Source organism: Mirounga leonina, unplaced genomic scaffold, assembly GCF_011800145.1.
Source record: "Mirounga leonina isolate KUSES-001 unplaced genomic scaffold, KU_Mleo_1.0 Mir_154, whole genome shotgun sequence".
Taxonomy (NCBI): Eukaryota; Metazoa; Chordata; class Mammalia; order Carnivora; family Phocidae; genus Mirounga; species Mirounga leonina.
Window position 1 is genome coordinate 48,312,584 of NW_023270389.1, and position 23,102 is coordinate 48,335,685.

At 39.3% G+C, this 23,102-nt stretch overlaps 1 protein-coding gene across 4 annotated transcripts in view; it reads right to left on the reverse strand.

The window, feature by feature from the left end:
• The window catches only part of RASAL2 (RAS protein activator like 2), a 365,020-nt gene that overhangs the window by 181,509 nt on the left and 160,409 nt on the right, over positions 1-23,102 (reverse strand). For all 4 annotated transcript variants that reach the window (XM_035010715.1, XM_035010714.1, XM_035010713.1 and 1 more), the window contains exon 2: positions 11,544-11,671. In XM_035010715.1, the coding sequence (XP_034866606.1) occupies positions 11,544-11,671 (128 nt within the window). The remainder of the gene's footprint in view (positions 1-11,543; positions 11,672-23,102) is intronic.

Here is a 23,102-nt window from a genome sequence, read left to right on the forward strand (position 1 = left end):
GAGTGGGGAGGGTCAGAGGGAGAAGCAGACTCCCTGCCGAGCAGGGAGCCCAACGCAGGACTCGATCCTGTGACTCCAGGATCATGACCTGAGCCGAAGGCAGTAGCTTAACCAACTGAGCCACCCAGGCGCCCCAAATCACTTCCTTTTTACAGCTTCCCTTGGTAATGTCCCATTGCCAATAGCATCTTAATGACACAGACTACAGTCCTTTAGAATAAATGAATTTATTTCTTTTATTCTACCAAGTTTACTTGTGCTATTTATCAAATGCCATTTAAAATCTGTCTTATTTCCACAACAAAGTTTGGTATGGGGGATAGAGAGGGGAAGGAACTGTGTTTTATTCTTTGTAACTCCTAACTAGTGAATGCACAATACAGGGGCACATTATGTATCTGCTGAATAATCTGAAAGTGGTTCTGAAGGAAATATGCCATGGGTAGTTTACCCCAGGATAAATAATAGTTGATTTTTGGCTGTTTGCACAAAGCCTAAATGCTGTTTTCATCAATATATCTGAGTGTAAGTATTGCTTTCCAAAAGCAATAAAAATATTCTAAGATATTTTTAAATTGCATTATTACTACCTTGCTGCCTATACGCTACCATCCAGCTTTCAAAATTCCAACTACAGAAAGTAGAATCTGAATGGAGAAAAATGGAGCCAGGTTTATCCTTCCTAATGGTTTATTATTGCCAAAAAAAAGAAACTCACAAATTCAGCTTTCTTTTGTATTTTTATGCTGGCTGTACCCTAAAGGGGTTCATGATTGTCCTCTCTGCCATTTCCCTCCACTCCTTAATCTCTCGTTTACTTGGTCTTATCTCTTGCAAGCAAAATGGAATTCAAATGGCCTCCTACACCCTCTTTGAACTGGGCTGGTGCCAAGCCAGCTGGGGCCTTTGCTGGCATCCGGGCAGGGAAGTGTATTTCATAACACATAAGCAATGTCTATTTGGCACAATCTGCATGAAGCAATTTACTGAACCAATGAGTCATTTCTCAAGGTGATACTCCTGGCAGACTTTTCTTTCAGCATTCTGCCCAGACCTACCCTTCTGTTATATTCTCAAATTGGTAAGTGGTGTATTTAACACTCTTCCCATGTATATCCCCCAAGCAGACTTGTTCCCATTTCTGACAGGAAACATGCAGAGTTAAGAGAGAGCGCTAAAAGATCCCACACACTGAATACATGAGTGATACTAGATTAATATAATCCTCCCACATTCCAGCAGTGCCTGGCTAAGGCTTCAGTTTAAATCCTTATAGAATCTCTTAATTATCTTCTGAACACAGCAATAAACACCCTGGTGATTAGTTGATTAAGGTTTAAAACAGCCTTTTTAGGTAATTTTAGCAGGAAATCCCTTAAACTCCTTGTTTCAATGAATTCTAAATTTTCAATGCATAATTCCAAAGGTAAGTGTTATACTCTTCATGATAATGTGGGTGAAAGGTAGAAGCGTGACAGCATACTCTGATCCTTCCACCAAAAAAGTGGCTTTCTAATCCTTTCCTGTAATGAAATTAACAATATATTAAGTTTATCATTTAAGTAGCAGGCACAGCAATGGCTTTACATTTTATCAGAGATTTAATCCAGTTTTTCCAACTTAATGGCAGAACACACCTGTCTCAGGGCATTAAACTGTCTCTGTATCTGCTTTGTACCCTCATCATCCCTTCATCATCCCTTACCAGGTCTACTGCAATAATCTTACTCATGTACTCATGTAGTTCCTTCCAATCCCTTCACTCAATTTTCCACATGATCAACAGAGTTACTTTTCTAAGAAGCAAATCTGATGATGTTATTGCCCTGTTAAATACCTTTCCATGGTCTAAATCATTTCCAGGATAACATCCAAATTCTTTAGCATGGCCTTCAAGGCACTTTATTATTTTGTTCTTGCCAGCTATCAGCTATTTTTTTTTCCTCTTGCAAACTTTATTCCAAAAATTCTGAACATTTTGCAGTTTGCCAAAGAGATATGTTTCTTGACTTTGTATCCTTACACATACTTGGACTATCCTTCCCTACTTTTCCTCCCTCTGAGCTTCTATTTGTCCCTAAAGACATGGTTCAATCAAAAATTTCTCTGTAAAATCTTTCTTGGCGTTCTTCATTTCACATCACAACCCAACCAGGCAATATGTCGGTTAATCCTTCCCTTATGGTTATAATTTTTGAAATAATTTATTGAGGTGAAATTCACTTAACCTAAAATTAACCATTTTAAATTGAATAATTCAGAGACATTTAGTACATTCACAATGTTGTACAGCTATCACCTGTTGAGTTCCAAATGATCATAGCTTTTAATTTACCTCAATGTGTCCCCAAATAGACTACATCTTTGCAACCACAATACTGCACACAAAATAGATGCTCAATAAATAAATAAAAATGAATCAAACATTCAACAATGGAAAAGCACCTTATGGATTATTTTTCTCCTTTTTTATTACCTAGTTTTAGAAAAAATATGGAATTAAGCCTCATGTTCTAGGAAGATTTATAACATAAAAGGAAAAGATAGAAAAGTCTCAAATTTATATTAAGGAAATGGATATTCAGAATCAAAGTTTATAATTTGCCTTTTAAAAAATCTATTGGACAAATATTTATTGAGAATTTACTTAGGTGTCAGGAACTTTTCTAAGCACTGAGGAATATAGCACTGAACAAAACAGACAAAATCCCTGCCCTAAAGCTTACATCCTCGTAGGGGAAGGGATACAATAAACATAATAAATTAAGTATAAGGCATTTCAGAAGGTGGTAAATGCTATAGGGGAAAAAAATATCAGAGCCAAGTAATTAGATCAAAGTTTTAGATGGGAGATATGAGGAGGGATTGTAATTTTAAATAGGCTGGTCAGGGTGGGCCTTATTGAGAAGGTGAGCAGGTGTAAGTAAAGAGCTGAAGGAGGTGAGAATGTGAGTCATACAAATATTTGAGGGAAAAGGCAAGGCTAAGGCCTTGAGGCAGGAACATGCTGATGTGTTCAAGAATCCTAACAATACCAAAATGGCTGGGACAGAGTGAGTTGGGAAAGTTTCTGGCCTTGGAAATTTACAAGAATGGAGTTACCATTAATGGAAATAGAGATGGCCTCTGGCAGGTTTGGGAGGGAAAATTAGGGGTCTAGTGTGAGGCATGTTGGAGATGACTATTTCTCCAAGTAGGGGTGTGATAGGAGATGGATATATGGGTCTAGAGAAGAGAGAGGTTTAGGCCTGAGATGTAAAACTAGGAATCACAGCACTAGAGGGTACTGAAAGTCTTAAGACTGGATGAGATCTAAAGAAGTGAGGCCCAAGGACTGAACTCTGCAGCACTCCCCTGTTAAGATTTAAAGAGAAGAGAAATCTGCAAAGATGACTCAGGAGGAAGGATGACTCCAGAGAGGCAGGAGGAAAACTAAGAGTGCATGAGGTCATAGAAGCCAAGAGAAGAAAAGTGGTTCTAGAAGGAAGGAGTAATCAACTGTATTAAATGCCACTGACAGATGAAGTAGGATGAGAATGGAGAACTGACCCCTGGATTTAGCGAGGTGGAGGTCACCAGTGAGCTTAACAAGAGTATAAATGGTGTAAGAATCTGATGGAGCAAGTTTAAGAGAGAATGAGAGGAGAGGAATTAGGGACAATGGGTTTAAAAGTTTTAAAGAATTTTTACTGTTAAGGGAAGCAGAGAAAGAGGAGTGAGATTAATCCAGGCTTATTTCTTCATTTAAGATGGGAAAAATAATAGCATGCTGATGGGGAATGATCCAGTAGAGAGCAAAAAATTAAAGACATAAAAGAAGCAGGGGAGAATTGCTAGTGATCCATCCTTGAATAGGTGAGAAGTAATGGAATGCACACACGTGGAGGGGCTGACCACTGGATTGTAGACAGGTCAACCATAGTTAAAAGAGACAAATCAGGATATAGGGAAATGCTTGCTGGTGAATGGGCAGACATGGTATATGGTAATGAAGTATGCAGAAGTTCTCTTCTGGGTGCTTGAATTTTCTCAGCGAAATACGCAGCAAAGTAACCAGCTACAAGAGGGTAATAGAGAAAGGATTAGAATAGAAGAGATGTGAAAAAAAAAGTCATTTTATAATTTTTTTTAAAAGATTTTATTTATTGGGGGCGCCTGGGTGGCTCAGTCGTTAAGCGTCTGCCTTCGGCTCAGGTCATGATCCCAGGGTCCTAGGATCGAGCCCCACATCGGGCTCCCTGCTCAGCGGGAAGCCTGCTTCTCCCTCTCCTGCTCCCCCTGCTTGTGTTCCCTCTCTAGCTGTCTCTCTCTGTCAAATAAATAAATAAAATCTTAAAAAAAAAAAGATTTTATTTATTTGAGAGAGAGTGAGAGAGAGAGCGCATGCACAGAGGGAAAGAGAGAGACAGACTCCCCGCTGAGCAGAGAGCCTAATCCCAGGACCCCAAGATCATGACTTGAGCGGAAGGCAGACACAACTGACTGAGCCATCCAGAGGCCTTGAGAAAAAGTCATTTTAGAAATCATTTTGGATTGTGCTACTCAAAGTGTGGCCCAAGGTTTTGTGTAAACTGTTACTGGTCTGCAATAAATAATTTAACAGTGCAGAAATTGAGAAGTGTGCCTCATGTGATCAATGGGTTTCACTGTACAGCTCACTTTCCATGAACATGTACAATTTTCATGATTTTATTTCTTCTTTTCCTGTGTTATGGTTATTCTGTGTATATTTGTTGAATTATAATTTCATTTTGGTTAAATCTAATTAAAAATTGGGACTTGTGGGTGCCTGGGTGGCTCAGTTGGTTAAGCGACTGCCTTCGGCTCAGGTCATGATCCTGGAGTCCTGGGATCGAGTCCCACATCAGGCTCTCTGCTCAGCAGGGAATCTGCTTCTTCCCCTGACCCTCCCCACTCTCATGCTCTCTCTATCTCATTCTCTCTCTCAAATAAATAAATAAAATCTTTAAAAAAAAAATTGGGACTTGTGTATTTACATCTTTTTAAAATTTCAATTTTCTTAACTATTCATTTTATTGTATTTTGTTCACAGACAGGTGGAGAAAACACTGGTCCTTCACCGCACATAGATTGAGGAGCATTAGTTCAGGAGAGCTGGACAATAATTAAGCTAGGAAAATGTTTTTTGATTGCCACGCAGCATTAGGGGCTCACATGAGGTTTGCAGCCATTAGTTTAAAGACCGTCAGCATGATGGATCTTCTGCAGACACATTATGCTGCATGGAAGCAGGGCAAGACAGAAGAGGGGCAGGATTTGACTGAGCTATCGCGTTGCCAAGTAAGCATGATAATGCATGAGAAGGGCAAGGAAATAGTATGCAAGGGATTGATCAGAATGGCTGACCATGGAATTCAGGCTGGGTGAAGAGGGAAGAGAGGATATCAGAGGTCTAAGGGTCAGAAAAGGTTATAGCATCAATGGACCATGGGTCTCAAAAGGACTGAAGGATTGTTGGAATAAGGGATGAGCTAGAAAGCAGAAGGTGATGAGGAGAGTGTAAAATGCATGAAATTGAGAATATGAAGAAGTTGTAGCGATGAGGTGGGGTAGAGGAAAAGATTCTTGGAGGAGAGAGGTCAAGGACCTCAGACCCAATGTGTTGGAAGAAGCGTCTCTGCAGATTTTGGAATCATCACAAAATAAGGCCAAAGTAGTGTTGAAGCTAATGATAATGAGCCAGGAGCTCAAATCAACAAAAAATGAAAAGGAATGACTGAAAAGGAAGATGACTATAAGAGGAGATGCAGGATTTGGACTTTTTAGGGAAAATGAGGGAGGGCAGGAAGCAGTCAGAAAGAGGAAGAACAACTACTACAGGCAGCGTGGTATGAGGGCTGTGGGAGAAAAACAGCCATCACTTGACAGGACCTCACAGAAGATGGTGTTCTCAGGGAAAACACAGGTTCTCTTGAAACCAAGAAGTTAAGAGATGCCTACAAAGAACAGCTGGAAGAAACAGCTGGGTTTGCTGATGATGGACTGTGACTTGCAGAGGGTATAGTGATAGGGTTTTAAGAGGTGGTAAAAGATGAGCAGAAGGCAGGGACAGAAAAGAGGATTTACAGAGCCATATACAGACCGTGGGAGATGAGGGGTTCCCCATTTGTCCAGGGCTACTCAGAATGACTGGCATAAAAACAAAGTATGCAAGATATTGTTTCAGAAAGTTACTCCTCATTGACAGTTATTTTATGAGACAAGGTGGGGCCCAGGCCTGGAATACTCAATCAGTAATCTTTAATCAGTGGATTTCATCTTGGTTCTAGATAAGGCATGTTTCTTGACTTATGCTCTCTATCCTATTTAATTTCTTACAGTACTAAATTGAATAAAAGGTAGATAAGGGCAGAAAGATAGCAAATGATCTATTCATAACACTCCTTATTAATAGCTCTGATAAATGACTGCTGACAAAGCAGGTTGGTTAAAATGAACATTTTCAATTATCTGTTTATTCAAACTGGATAACTAGAAATCTTCTATACTCATATTCACTCCACCAATTTTTATTATGTTTTAACTTAATATAAACACAGCAACATGTACTAGACTCTCCCAGAAAAGGCTGACCTTTATTACATTATTTTAATAAAATAAAACTTAATAATATTAAAATACTGGAAAAGGGTCATGGGTAGGGAGATGGTAACAAAAGCAAGGCAGATTTTTCAATAGATGGAGAAAAAGAATAAGCATCATAAAGAGCACCTGAGCTAGGCCCTCGGAAGTAAGAATTAAAATAAAAGAGGGGCGCCTGGGGGGCTCAGTTGTTAAGCGTCTGCCTTCAGCTTGGGTCATGATCCCAGGGTCTTGGGATGAAGGCCCGCATCGGGCTCCCTGCTCAGCAGGAAGCTGGCTTCTCCCTCTCCCACTCACCCTGCTTGTGTTCCCTCTCTCCCTGTCAAATAAATAAAATCTTAAAAAAAAAAAAAAAGAACTAAAATAAAGAAACTAAAATTCTTTTCTTGTTATTACCTTGGCTTTACTATATTAAAGACTGCTGAGTAAGAGAAGGGATAGAAAAGAAAAGGGACAGAGACGAGGAGAAGAGAAAAGGGAGATAGGGAGCCACAGCCGAGAGCTGAGAAACGTATTTGCTGTTCACTGCTGCCCCTGAACTCACTTCCCAGGAAGGATGACTTACTAAACTGGTATTTTATCTACAGCTTTTTAGGTATTTACCTCTATTTTTGGCAAGTAATCTTTGTCCTTTGTTGAGCCAGATCTTTTCTTCTCCTCCCCTCTCATTAATCCCTCTTCTTTGTCAAGAACATATTGTTTATGCTGTGGAGGTAGGGGGTAAAGCGGGGTTATGGACCTACCAAATCAGAATGATCTCAACTCTCTGACAGATCAGCAATAAGCAGATGAGTTATTTGGATGTGGAAGGACTTGTACACTGTCACAGTTTGAGTAAAGTAGTAAATAGTATATGATAAGCTCAAGGGTTTTTCTTCATTTAGAAGGACAAAGAGTTCACCTAGAGCTCGATGCTGGGCTAACTACATTCTGCCAACCTCTCCAGATGTACCTGCGGCCCTTCTCTCCCTTTGGTGCAAGAGCAATCTTGTTTTCCTCTGGCTTCAAGTTACGTCTGGCTAGTAGGTAACAACTGGCAAGAAATCAGAAGGCAAGAAAAGAGCTGGAGGGTTTCTTCTCCTTTGCTTCCTCCCTGCTGCCCATCTTTGTTTGGGCAGAAGCCGTGCTCTTCTGGGTAATGCTACACTAACTGCCAAGCAGCCCTCTCGTGCAACCCATCCTCTGGTTTCCAGAAGCACCGCTCCCTTCTTGGCCCTGAAAGTCTAGGGTGATAACAAGATTTCTGCTGTTACTAGTTCATGGTGCTTCACACTCTTTGGTGGGTCCCTTATGCTGTCCATGTCTCTGTCAATAGTCCCTTCATTAAACCTCTCTCAGTGAATCCCTGAGAGTGCCATCTGTTACAGTAGCTACACGGACATCACGTCCCATAGCCCTTCCAAGCAATTTTTGGAGCCAGGTCTACCAAATCCAATCTGTTCTCATTCCAAAATACTCAACTCAATATCTATTTCACTGTTCCTCAGTGAAAATCCAACCCTATCTTGTTGAACTCGCTCCTTCATGAGAACTGGATATCATCATGACGCGAGCAACCCGTTAGACTTACAGGCATACCTCAGAGACATTTCAGGTTCAGTTCCAGACCACCACAACAAAGTGAGTCTAATGGGTTTTTTGGATTTCCAGTGCACATAAAAGTTGTGTTTACGTTCTACTGTAGTCTATTAAATGTGCAATAACAGTATGTCTAAAAAACAATGTACATACCTCAATTTTAAAAAACTTCATTACCAAATAATGCTAGCCATCCTCTGAGCTTTCAGGGAGTCATAATCTTTTTGCTGGTGGAGGGTCTTGCCTCGATGTTGATGGCTGCTGACTGATCAGGGTGGGGGTTGCTGAAGGATGGGGTGGCTGTGGCAATTTCTTAAAGTAAGACAACAATGAAGTTTGCCACATCAACGGACTCTTCCTTTCTCAATTTCTCTGTCGCATTCAATGCTGTTTGATAGCATTTTACCCACAGTAGAACTTTTTTTTTTAAAGATTTTATTTATTTGAGAGAGAGAGAATGAGAGAGAGAGAGAGAGAGCACATGAGGGGGGGGGGATCAGAGGGAGAAGCAGACTCCCCGCCGAGCAGGAAGCCTGATGTGGGACTCGATCCTGGGACTCCATCCCGGGACTCCAGGATCATGACCTGAGCCGAAGGCAGATGCTTATCTGACTGAGCCACCCAGGTGCCCCACAGTAGAACTTTTTAAACTTGGGGTCAGTCCCTTCAAACCCTGCTGTTGCTTTATCAACTACGTTTATATAATATTCTAAATCCTATGTAGTCATTTCAACAGTCTTCACAGCATCTTCATCAGGAGTAGATCCCATCTCAAGAAACCACTTTCTTTGCTTATCCCCAAGAAGGACTCCTCATCCATTCAAGTTTTACCATGGGATTGCAGCACTTCAGTCCCATCTTCAGGCTCCGCTTCCGAGTCTAGTTCTCTTGTTATTTCGATGACATCCACAGTTGCTTTCTCCTCTGAAGCCTTGAATCCCTGAGTCATCCATGAGAGTTCGAATCAGCTTTGTCCCCCAACTCCTGTTAATGTGGATATTTTGACCTGTTCCCATCCATGAATCACAGGCATTCTTAAAGGCATCTAGAATGGTGAATCCTTTCCAGAAGGTTTTCAATTTACTTTGCACAGATCCATCTTTGGCAGCTATAGCCTTATGAAATGTAGTTTTTGAGTTTGGTTTTTTTTTTTTGAGAGAGAGAGAGCACGAGCACACACACAGGTGGGGGAAGGGGCAGAGGAAGAAGGAAAAAGAATCTTTTTTTTTAAAGATTTTATTTATTTATTTGAGAGAGAATGAGATAGAGAGAGCATGAGAGGGGGGAGGGTCAGAGGGAGAAGCAGACTCCCTGCCGAGCAGGGAGCCCGATGCAGCACTCGATCCTGGGACTCCAGGATCATGACCCGAGCCGAAGGCAGTCGCTTAACCAACTGAGCCACCCAGGCGCCCAAAGGAGAAAGAATCTTAAGCAGGCTCTGTGCTAGGCATTGAGGCTGGATCTCATGACCCTAAGACTATAACCTGAGCCGATATCAAGAGTCAGTCGCTGAACTGACTGAGCCACCCATGAAATGTATTTCTTAAAGAATAAGACTTGAAGGTCAAAATTACTCTGTCTTCCATGAGCTGCAGAATGGACACTGCGTTAATTAAAACAACATGAATCTTGATATACCTCCCCATTAGGATTCTTGGGGGACCAGGTGCATTGTCAGTGAGCAGTCATACTTTGAAAGGAATCTTCTTTCCTGAGCAGGACATCTCAACAGTGGGATTAAAATATTTCAGGAAACCGTGTAGTAAACAGATGTGCTGTGATCCAGGCTTTGTTGTTTCATTTCTAGAGCACAGGCAGAGTAGAATTAGCATGATTCTTATGGGCCCTAGGGTTTTCGTAATGGGAAATGAGCACTGGCTACAACTTCAAGTCACCAGCTGCATGAGCCCCTGACAAGAGAGTCAGCCTGTCCTTGGAAACTTTGAAGCCAGGACTGACTTGTCCTCTCTAGCTCTGAAAGTGCTAGGTGGCGTCTTCATCCAACGGAAGGCTGTTCGTCTACCCTGAAAATCTGTTGTGTCGGGTAGCCACCTTCAGGAATGATCTTAGCTAGATCTGCTGGAGAACTTGCTGCAGCTTCTGCATCAGCACCTGCTGCTTCACCTTGAGCTTTCATGTACTGGAGGTGGCTTCTTTCCTTCCTTAAGCCTCATGAACCAACCTGTGCTGGCTTCCAGTTTTCTTCTGCAGCTTCCTCACCTCTCTCAGCCTTCACAGAATTGAAGAGAGTTAGGGCCTTGCTCTGGAATAGGCTCTGGCTGAAGGAAATGTTGTGGCTGGTTTGATCCTCTATCCAGACCACTGAAACTTGCTCTTTCTCAGCAATAAGGCTGTTCCACTTTCTTATCACTCCTGTGTTCACTGGAGTAGCACTTTTAATTTCCTTCAAGAACTTTTCTTTTGCATTCATAAGCTGGTTTGGTGCAAGAGGCCTAGCTTTCAGCCTCACTTGGCATTCAACATGCCTCCCTCACTAAGCTTACTCATTTCTAGCTTTTGATTTAGAGTGAGAGATGTGAGAGTCCTCCTTTCACTTGGAACACTTAGAGGCCATTGTAAGGTTATTAACTGGCCTATTTCGATATTGTTGTGTCTCAGGGAATCTCAGACAGGCTAGAGAAGAGGGAGAGAGATGGGGGCAGCCGTCGGTGGAGCAGTCAAAACATACACATTTATCAATTAAGTTCACCGTTTTAGATGGGTACGGTTCATGGTGCCTCAAAATGATTACAACAGTAACATCAATCAAAGATCACTGATCATAGATCACCATAACAAATACAATAATAATGGAGAAGCTTGAAGTGATAATTACCAAAATGTGACACAGAGACACGAAATGAGCATATGCTACTGGAGATATGGCGCCAACAGACTTGCTCAGCACAGGCTTGCCACAAACCCTCAAATTGTTAAAATGTGGTATCTGCCAAGTGCAATAAAGTGAGGTTCAATAGAAGGAGGTATGCCTGTACTTATAATTTATCATTCATACAGCCTCCATTTCTATAAATGTCTCATAACAAAATGCAAATAAAAACTAGCTTTCAGGAATCTGGTCAGAAAGAGAAGTAGCAGGGTGCCTGAGTGGCTCAGTCGTTAAGCATCTGCCTTCGGCTCAGGTCATGGTCCCAGGGTCCTGGGATCGAGCCCCACATTGGGCTCCCTGCTCCACGGGAAGCCTGCTTCTCCCTCTCCCACTCCCCCTGCTTGTGTTCCCTCTCTCGCTGTCTCTCTCTCTCTCTGTCAAATAAATAAATAAAATCTCTTAAAAAAAAAAAAAAAGAAAGAAAGAAAAAAAAAGAAAGAGAAGTAGCTTTCCTCAGAAATATCCATCTCACCTCCTTCTCCTTGTTGAGCAACACCAACTGGCTGTCTGTGAGGATGCAATACTTCCGCTCCCATGTTGTGGTCTCTGTGTAGGGTGACTGGCCACAAGACAGACGGTGGGTAGGTGGCCCCTTGACATCTGAGTGACAAATATGAAAAACAAAAGGGAGAAATCAGTATCATGCTTACTTAGTAGACTAGTATTTCAAATGTAAAATTCTTCAAAATTGAATTAAATAGTTTTAAACATGAACCTAAATGCTAAGTTGAAAACTTAACCTCCTTTGAAGAAAATAAACTATTATAAACAGAGGGGAAAATTGGTGCTTTAGTCTGAAGAAAAGGCTGAAACCCAGAAAGAATTGTTGGCACAAACCTGACACAGTAATCACCACTGTACATGTACTAAAACAATGGGAGGTTGCTTCACAGCTAAACTAACATCATTCAAAATAAAGAGGTGGGGATGACTCAGAGACAAGAACAAAAGAGAGAGCCTCTCGTCTTCAGGAGGACGACGTTGTACGTACACTTTGAGAGTACTGCTGACCTCCCAGACAAAGAATGAAGCTATTATCAGCCAGTGTCTTCAAAATGGCTTTATTTCTAGTCACGCGCAAAAATTAAAAATATTTAAACTATAGCATCATATTACCACTAGAGGCCAGTAAGATCTTAAAAACACAGAAAGCAACTTCCTCAAGGCAAGATCTAAATATATTACCATCAGGTCTCTTAGAGGTGGAGGTACACATCAGAGCTAAATGTCTGACTCTTCTCAAATGTCTCATTTCCCTATTAAATACCAAGTGGTTACTCTTACTTTGTTACTTTAAATTTTATTGATATGAACTGTTTACTCATTTAGGCTGCTATAAAACTTGCAACACATCTTAATCAAAACTACACATTAGATCCGCTAAAGAAGGCTTTTATGACAGTTGAATATTAAAAGTTCTTTAGCCACGAAGGACTCATTCCTGTCAGGAATATACTGAAGGGATGATTTTAAAGACATTATTTATTACAATGTAGTTATTATGCTAGAGGAGCATCTCAAACCAGAGAAATTAGAAAACAAACACCTATGATGAGGGCAGGAGAGTTGTAAATCATAAATAAGCACATTTGATCTATTACATGAGTGTTTTCGTTACTATTACTTTCTACAAGACTCTTTATCACAGGACGATAGGCATTGCTGCTACTGGCTTTGAGGAAATACAAATAATGTCCTAGATATTTTATATGATAATCACCCAAACAAGCAAAGGGATAGCTGGAATTCTGTCAGAAACAAACAAGTCCGTAACTAGGGCACTTAGGTGTAGGTCTCTCCTTTTGCATCGCCTTGTTATTTTCATTGCTCCTCCTGGCTTAACTTCCTTTGCTCTCTAAAAATCTGAACTTGTTGCTCTGCATATTTAGGGGAGCTTATCAACTACCCTACAAATAACTCAGTCACAGAACCCATGTTACTGGGGCTTGGCTGGACATGCTACTAATTCTTAGTTCACTGCTTTCCTTTATCCCCCCTCATTGTTCTGGGTCTGTCTCCTCTGCACTGTGCACAGAAGTACATCTATAGCTTCTCCAGTCCACAAACTCTCTTCCCTACCCTCAAGTCTCCCCTTGTATTCTAAAAGAGCACCTAAAGGGGCGCCTGGGTGGCTCAGTCGTTAAGTGTCTGCCTTCAGCTCAGGTCATGGTCCCAGGGGCCTGGGATCGAGTCCCGCATCGGGCTCCCTGCTCGGCGGGAAGCCTGCTTCTCCCTCTCCCCCTCCCGCTGCTTGTGTTCCTTCTCTCGCTGTGTCTCTCTCTGTCAAATAAATAAAAAAAAAATCTTAAAAAAAAAAAAGCACCTAAAATTAAAGTTTTCTTTAGACTTCAAAATGTCCTGAAATTATCACAAAAAGCTTGAAACGAGGTGACTCTTAATCCTTTCTGACACATACAGAAGATTCTTGCCTGTACTTAAAAGCTGATTTTCTTCACATGATTTGGACAAACAAATGGGTTCGATTTTTACCACAATGCAGGCCTATTTTTAGAGTCAAATAGCAACTCCACTTCAACAGAGAGGGATGCACCTACTTTATGTGGAAATGTGGTGGTTTTGTGGCCTAGACAAGTTTTCATTCAAATGACTAACCTGCTTAGGTAAGTTAGCCATGGGTGACCTAAGCTGCCCACTGTAATTTAATTTGAACAGTAATCTTAGGATCTATACTAAGCAAGAAGACACTGATAGGCTCTGTCCAATAAAATTAGAACATAAGATACTATATTTATAGTATAACTCAGGTTTCCTGACCAAACAGAAATCTGTATCAACACTGAATTTAAGAAAGCCTAAATTCCCTTCCCTGTGTCATCCTAAGTAATTCTCCTAAAGTCTCACTGTCTTATGTTCTCCCTTCCTTCAACCTGGGCTTTGTTGTTGGTTTCTTTGTGATATTGTGAAACGAGAGTGTCTCATACAGCATTCTGGGACCCCAAACTATTCCTCCCCAGTGCTAAAGGTAGAATGAAGTAGGGAGCAATACCACTGTATTTAAAAAATAAATAAATAAATATTCTGTCTAAAAGATGAGATTGGTTAGCCATGTTATAAATTTTACAGTTTCACATTTATTATCTAATACCCACTTTTTTGATCACTTTGTATGAATGTATACCAAGGAAGAAAACATGAGAGAAGTTAGAATAAGTGATTTTGGGGGGTTCTTTTAAGCACTTCTGGTGGATTAAGGTTTAAAAGGCATTTTAAATAACAAGATAAAATAAGATTCTAAAATAACCTATAGATTTAACTCATTCATTCTATCATGTCCTTGTTTCCATGTTTACATCAAGATTTAACAGTACACTTGTAAAGCCTATATACTAAGATTATATTATATTACCACAGGACAGGCTCATCTTACCAATACTACCCCTCAATCAGTCAATCAATCAATCAATCAATATCAATCTCTCTCTCTCTCTCCCTCTCAGCTCTAGTAACATACTTCGAACTTTTGACTTCCAATTACATTTAGTGTCTAAAATTTATTAAAGAAAAGGATAACAGAATTACAAATAAGAATCTTAATAGCAAAACTGGAAAAAAAAATTTAGCTTTCCATTGTCCCAGTCCTATAAAGCTCCTAAGGGCATTGGATGCTGGCTTTACTACAAATATTGAATAATTTTATAAACACTAAAAAGCATCAGAGGTGGGCGCCTGGGTGGCTCAGTCGGTTAAGCGTCTGCCTTCAGGTCAGGTCATGATTCCAGGGTTCTGGGATTGAGTCCTGCATCAGCTCCCTGCTCAGTGAGGAGCCTGCTCCTCCGTCTCTCTCTACCCCACCCCCCTGCCCATGCTTTTTCTCCTGCTCTCTCTCAAATAAATAAATAAAATCTTAAAAAAAAAAAAAAGCATCAGAAGTTACTCACTGGATCCCTTTGGAAAGCACTTCTCTAAGACTGGCTATTATCATGTGGGGACTAGTAATTCTCAAATTTCTTTTGATCTTAGGGTCCCTTTAAACTCTTAAAATTATTGACGACTTCAAAGACTTTTTATTTGTATGGGCCATATTTATCAATATTTACCATATTAGAAATTAAAACTGAGAAATTTTTTAAAAATAGTTATTTAATGGTAAGAAACCTACTGCATATTAATACACATAACATATTTTTAATGAAATGTAACTATTATCCAAAACAAACAAACAAAAATAAGTGAGAGGAGTGATGCTGTTTTAAGTTTTGGAAATCTCTTTTTTGAAGTCTGGCTGAATAGAAGATGACTGGGTTCTTATATTTGTTTCAGCATTGCATCTATTGCTTCATGTTGTTTGGTTGAAGTATATGGAGAAACCCTGGGCTCACACAGACATGCAGTTGGAAGGGAAGGGTATTTTAATAGCATTTTTAGATAACTGTGGATCATCTTTTTTAATACTATACCAAAGCCTGACAAGAGGATACTTCGTAAAAGTGAGTAAAATGTGGAATCTGACATCACAGCAATGAACTTTTCATACTCTGTTACATTAAAAATCATTGGTGTACCTTATCTTTGAATGGATTTTTTTTACCCATATGCATGAGTTTTTAACATCATACACTGATCATTTCCAAAACACTGGGTTAGTTTTGCAGATTTTCCAAATTATGGCACTTTTCATTATGTAGTATCAAAAAATCGTATTCATTAATCTTCAGAAAAGTCTTGACCTTACCACAGAAGTCTTTACTGGGAAGCTATCAAGCATTTTTTGTCTTGAATTTTATCATTAGCAATAAATACTGTTGGCTTTTTCTCCTTAAATGAGAGCTTTATGTCTTTCTTTTTCCAGAAAATGTCTGCCAAATAGTCAAAACCAAAGAACTATAGTCTTTCAGTTGTTGTTTCAAAGTAAAAGCGGTGTTCCATGAAAACAAGAGGCAAGTTCAGCCATTTGCACAAAATGCTTTCTGTTGTGATAGCTGTCATACTTCAGTATGCAGCTCATGGGTGCTTCTCCATGTCATCAGACAGAATGTTAAAAAGATGTGAACTCTAGGGTTGAGAGTCAATAAAATTAAGGACTTTCGCTGAGTTCCCCAGGATTTTCTGAAAACTATCTGTTTGCCCCTCCTGTGTGTGGCGGAGGAGAATGCAATGACTATTGATAGTTTGGAGTCACCTCCTTGATCTTACTACTACTGCCTCAGTGGGTCTACTCATAATTGCTTTTCCATCACCAGTGTCAAAGTCCATACAGTTTTTTTTTTAAAAAGGGCAAGTTTATTGTGAAAATAGTTTTAACCTAACAGATCAGGGGGATCCTTGGGTTCTAGGGTTCCACAGACCATACTTTAAAAACCACTACTTAGACACAGGAAGCCAGTGAGGATTCCAAGGAAATCTGGCAACAGCTTGCTAAGATAAAGTAAGCAGAAAAAAACCAGAGGTCTTATATAATGGATGAGAGACTAATGTAATGGCCTGGCATGGGATAATTAGGGTCACAGACTGGTGACAGTGAAATAGAAAGAAAGGGTTCATGTGGGCGCCTGGGTGGCTCAGTTGGTTAAGCGACTGCCTTCGGCTCAGGTCATGATCCTGGAGTCCTGGGATCGAGTCCCACATCAGGCTCCCTGCTCAGCAGGGAGTCTGCTTCTCCCTCTGACCCTCCTCCCTCTCATGCTCTCTGTCTCTCATTCTCTCTCTTGCAAATAAATAAAATCTTAAAAAAAAAAAAAAAAGAAAGGGTTCATGTGACCCTAATTTCAAAATAGGAATTTAGCAAGGAAGTCCGCAACCAATTTTTTCAAAACAGGAATAAAGAAAACCTAAAGGGAAGCTTTTGAATTTGAAATGAATTAGAAGGAGTCACTGTAATCCATTATATCCAAATCACTTCAAAACAGCATTCAAAATGCCAGATTACTTAGTCTACCTGTCAATCTAAAAGTCAAACCCTGGGCCTCCTCAAGCACTAATATAAATTTAGTAACTACCTGGTAAGGAAACAACAGCAACAACAATTTTCTTGTGTATAACCCTTCCTCATAACCCTTCCTTGTAACCAGAGAAGGCGGCATCAGGGCCTGTCACACCCTTTGACAAAGATGATGAATAAAAACGGAAATTCTAGTAGGTATAATCTGTAACTAGTCTCGCTGTAACTTTTCTCTTAGAGGGTAAGCATCTTCTTGTCTCTTCCAGACTTAGAAAGCATCTCAAAAGACTTACAGTAGGAAAGTATTAAAGGGATCTGACTGAAAGCAGAAATAGGAGTAAGGAGAGTGGAAAAGAACAAGTCCATGACCAAATATGGAGAATGTCAAAGAAAAAACAGCTGTGAGAAATTTTATTATTTTATCATACAGCTCCATAGAAGTTCATCTGAGTTGCTTTTGTATCACATCATTTACTAGCCATGTGTTCTTTTAAAATTCCAACATTCTAAGTTAAATGCAATTGGTAAAATCCTAAACCTATTTACTGCCATCCAAAGCAAGCTTTACAGAGTATTCTACAGAGAGACTCTTCCAACTAACACAGGCCCTAAGGTTTCATTCAATCTCAATAGCCTTTCATTGATTCTTAGTACCAACCTAGAAAAAGCAAAAACAAAACACGGTTTTGGTAAATCTATCTCTACAGGTGAGATTTTAATGTATTAAAAAAGAAACACATTTCTAGCATGTAGTTTTTATAAACCGCAGAGGTCTGAACTACTTAGAAAGATCTATATTTTCATGTGTGTGTGTGTGTGTGTGTTTATTTCCATGCCAGAGCCAACCCGGTTTATTAATGGCAAGTTCTTCCCAACATTCAAAATTCAATCATCAGACTCATTTTCATTCTGAATTTGGTTAGAATTCAAAGTCAAAGTATAAACATTACTTTATTAAGTCTTGGAACTGGAGTGACCACTTTTCTTACAGAAGTAAAAATACATCTAAATAACTTTACCACAGAGCTATGCCATTCAAACTAGCTAAGAACGTGTCAATTTCCGGAACTACACAAAGGGCTATTTTTCTCTTCACCAAAATGTTCAAAACAGTTTTAACAGAAGTTCAAGTTTAAATATCATTTATATTCATAGGCCAACTAACAAGCTATATTTTCAACAGATAGTTCTTTATTTTTCTAAAAAGAATAAAAGCCTTGCCCTGCCATACAGCTTTAAAAATGTGGTATATTCTTGGTTATTTTCTACAGGCAATTTCTGTTGCAACAGAAGAAATGTTAGAGTTGCCACGTGAAGACGGTTTTTAATCATGTGAAGACGGTTTTTAATCATAATGTCCATAACTGTAACATGCTGCTCAGCAGCAGCCCCCTGACGTTAGATATATGACCAAATAATTTTATAAATGTGTTAATGCTGTCTGCTCAAGACTTAATGCGGCTGCCATCAATTACTGCATCAATATATTTTAAGTCACTCTCTTTCATTTTTATAGTATTGAAAGGAAAGACAAAACCAACCAGGACATTAAAGTTTAATTTTCTTTATTTTCCCCTCCTTACATTTCCACCCTCCATATTCTGTCAAAATGTCAGAAAAATACCTATTTGCAGAATAAGCAAACAAAAATCTTCTTATAATAACTACCCAAACATAAAATTATTGGTTATGAACTCTGCTTTGTCCTGACATGCAATGAACCCTTGGGCTGGCAAATTACATTACAGTGCATACAAATCGATGGCCCCAGTAGATTTAAATATGGTCACACTCACCTTGGTGAGTAATAAGGATACTAAGTAATAAATGATTCAGTATGTTTAAGATATAAAATCATTGCTAGGTCAGAAATGTTTGCCTTTATGGAAATACATTTTAGTCTATCATAAATTCACTATGAGACCGTAACTATTTGTTAAAATGAATTTATATTGTGTCTTTTATGCTTAGCTAGCCATATGTTTCCTTCTCAACTCTGGAGGCTTAATTGCCATGCTACTTGATCACTGGTGGCTAGTCAGTAAATCCCCTATGCTGCCCATTACCCTTTTTAAGAGAAAGGGAGGGCAGTTAGGAGACATCAAGGGACACTTCCTTCTGGTGAGTGATTTCCTTTAGACTAAGATTTGCAAAGGCTCCCTTTGCTGCCTGCCTCTCAGTCTCAGCAGCACCAGGGCCTAGGCCCGGGGCTTCTACCTCTGCTCCATCACAGGCCAGAGTTACCTGATAACAACGTAGTAAGTTCCTTGAAGGCCTGACCTTTATAGTAGACAATCAGATGTTTGATAAAGGTAATACTTCTTTTTTTAGAAGAACTAATTTTAATTGGATGCTATTATCTACCTATTTTAAAGAAGATGACCGGGGTGGGAAACGATTACCGCGGTGGTTCCACCTTGCGTCTCCTTCCATGTCGCTAGTGCAGTTTGCACTGCACCTGATCATGTGTGCCATTCAACAGCAGGCAGAACAGATGATACAGTTTTCTGCTGCTTTTCGGACATGCATTAGAAGGAATAAGTCTCATAATTCCCACACAGGGCCAAGTACTGCTTAAGCAACTCCATGGCTTGGGTAACTGAATGGAATGTAGTGGATGAGGCCACGTTTGGATGACAGACGGCAGTCAATCACACCCTGTACTTCAACCCCAATAGGACCACTTAACATCTACAGTTCATACTCTCACCTAAACAGAAAAATATAAAATACTCAAAACAATTCACTTACAGACTAATCCTTAGAAGGAAAAAAAGGTCTATACGCAAGTTTTTCTTAAATAGCCAAGTATTGTGCAAATTTAAGAAAAGTGTAAGAAAATACTAATCTGTCCCTTAAAACATAACCATGGCCTTATAGAAATGATCAAAACTCAAGATGCTTTTTATGTCTCATATTGCTGCTACTGGTAGAAAAATGAACTATACTAAGAATCAATCTCAAACACCATGTAATACTCATTTCTTCTGTTATATTTAGCACCTCTTCCTATATTAATATACCCCCCCACGCTTGCCTCTTTTTGAATTGAATCTCTTCACTTTCCTTTAGGGGCAGCTGCTGTGGGGAAAGAATCAGAGCTTTAAAAGGAATGTGATTCTTAGTGGAGAAGGAAAAACAGAGTAGTTTACCACTATTGAGAGATCGGTTTTTGAGGTTTTAGCAATTGGTTATACAGCCAATACTGTAAGAGTATCTCTCTATCTAAAGGAGCAAAGAAGGCAGACTACATCAAAAATAAAACCTATCAAGAGTTTGTCAGCATTAAAAAATTTTAATAGCCCTACCTCTCTCCACAGAATCAACTGAAATAGAATTACAGAGCTAAATATGCATCTCTTCTGAACTATGACCTGTTTGAGTCACAAATCACTGAGCCTGCAGTGAAAACTATCAAGGAGATAATACAGGCTTCTCTAAAGAATCCTATCAGTCACTCACTGCTAAGTCGACAACCCAGTTGAGTCAGCTCAGTCCTGACGCAACTTAGCTGACTTACATAAGGAGTGAAAACCTTTCTTTTTATCAAAAACCACTGACCTCAAATCAGGAGGAGGGAACAAATACCTAAATATGAGACTATAAAGCAGTAAAAGGAAGCATTTAGCATATTCTCTTCAATACATCCAATACAAATAGAACTGACACCCCTCTTATCCAAATCTAATCCATGCCTGCAAATGTGTTGGATGGCAAATTTTCATGTAACAGGAGACTATATTCTGATTTTAAGTGAAAAAAGAAATTTAGTTCAAGCTCATCTAAAACTCCCAATTAATTTCCCCAAATATTAAGTATTCATTTCCCCAAATATTAAGTATTCTTAATACTTCATATATACAATATTACAATTGTACATACCTATATGCAATCCACCAAAAACTTCTAAATTAAAAATAAACAAGCAAAATCATTAATATTTAATGAACTTGTTAGTGGGTATGTTTATGCACAATATACAGTATCAGATACAAATTACATTTTCCTCTTAGACTGCAGACATATACTGTAAGGTAAACAATAACCTGTTAAGATGCATAGTGAATGCAAATAGCACTACAAAATAAAATTAACAAGGCTTTCTAAAACTAACACCACTTCCATAATTTTATTGTTTCTCACAAATAGGTAAGAACCACATGCATACGTGCACAGTACATGGGGACATATGCACAGCAAAGCTCATGTCTTTCGTCTTTTGCCTCTCATTAGCCTTTATCATCTCCATCATTTCTCCTACTGTAAGAGGTTTACTAATCCTCCTTGGCTCACCTACTTTTCACAGGCTTTTCCATTATCTTAACAGATATTTCGACTGCATGAAACCTTTAAACAACACGATCACGAAATACTATCCTGTTGGGAAAACAACTGATATAGGGGATGGCAGTCTACTCCACTTTCTCTTACTCAGATTCACGTGCAACTTAATGTTTTTGGCCAGAATACACGTGCGAATTTCTTTTAATGGTACTTCAATTTGGATGGTCAATTTTAGGTTAAAAATTTCCAAGTCATTGTAGCAAATATTTGGATGATGAGAGTTCACATATCAAGAGATACTTTCGGGGCGCCTGGGTGGCTCAGTTGGTTAAGTGACTGCCTTCGGCTCAGGTCATGATCCTGGAATACCGGGATCGAGTCCCACATCCGGCTCCCTGCTTAGCAGGGAGTCTGCTTCTCCCTCTGACCCTCCCCCCTCTCATGCTCTCTCTCTTTCATTCTCTCTCTCAAATAAATAAATAAAATCTTTAAAAAAAAAGACACTTTCACATTACAGACAGTAAAGAGAAAAGAATGGATAGAGGGAAGCAATTGATGATAAGTGTAAAGTAGAAGAAATAAAAACAAAGGTCAACACAAAAAGAAATGCAGGTAGAGGGAGGTCCTTTGGGAAACAAATTAGAGTTGAAAGAGATGTTAAAGGCTAGTAAATCACACTCCTTCAGTTCATAGATCATTAAAATGAGGCTCAGAGAGAGAAAATTACTTGCTCAAAGTGATGCACTTAGCAAAGTTATCTTGTAATTTAGTTCTTTGATATGTAATCTAGAATTTTTTCTAGCATATCAATAAAGCTTCTTCTTGCTTTTTGTTTTGTTTTTAATTCAGTGAGTATTTATTTATTGTGCATACAGTACTGTACTTGAGCCTGGGAAAATAAGAGTGAGCAGGACAGACCTACTCAATGAACTCATAGAGCTTTAATTTAGTAGAGGGGTAAAATACTGTACAATTAGAGTACAGTTAATTTAAACAATTATGATAAACACTGTAAGAAGCAATAGAGGGTGTTGTGAGAGCATATAATAAGAGCAATGGACTTAAGTCTGTGGCATTGTAGCAGCTGGGAAGATGGTCAGTGGGAGAGGGGAATGTAAGTACTAGCATTTCAGGGGAATGAAATCACAGGCCCAAAAGCCTTTGAGGAAGAAAGTGGTTCTGCTCCATAGACACCTAAAAAGGAGGCCTCTCTGGCTACTGCACAGGGAACAACAGAGTAAGGGCAGGAGCTAGGAGGCTGGTGAGATAGTCTGGGCCAAGGTCATGCAGAGAGATCTTGGAACCAGACTAAGGATGTTTGTTGGTCTGGATCTTAGGAAGGAAAGGAAGCCCCTGAAGAATTTTAAACAGAAGAGTGACACTACAGATGCACATTTTTGTCAAGAGGTGAATGGGGTTTCCATTTACTGAGATTTGGAATTCTGGAAGAAAACCAAGTTTGAAGAGTAAGCTGATGAATTTAGTTTGGGTCCAATTAGGGCAAAAAAAAAAAAAAAAGATCAAGTCAAAGCTAGATCTGCTATCCAGGTCCAAGACCTTTAATCCTGGCCTACAAACGAACCTGGAATTGCTTCAGGGAGTCCACAAATGCCTTATTCAAATTTCATTTCAAGAAATACATGGCAGCTACTAAGGTTAAAATGGAAGACTGGACATATATAATTTCATTTCTTCTCAAAACCACTAAAACTAAAGATAAGTTTATATTTATAGATAGAGACAGAGCTAAAACTCCACATAGATGGAAAGAAACAGAAATAGGGGAAAAATTAAATAAAATTTTAGAAGCTATGAAGAATATGTTCAAGTGTTAACTGACTTAGCAGG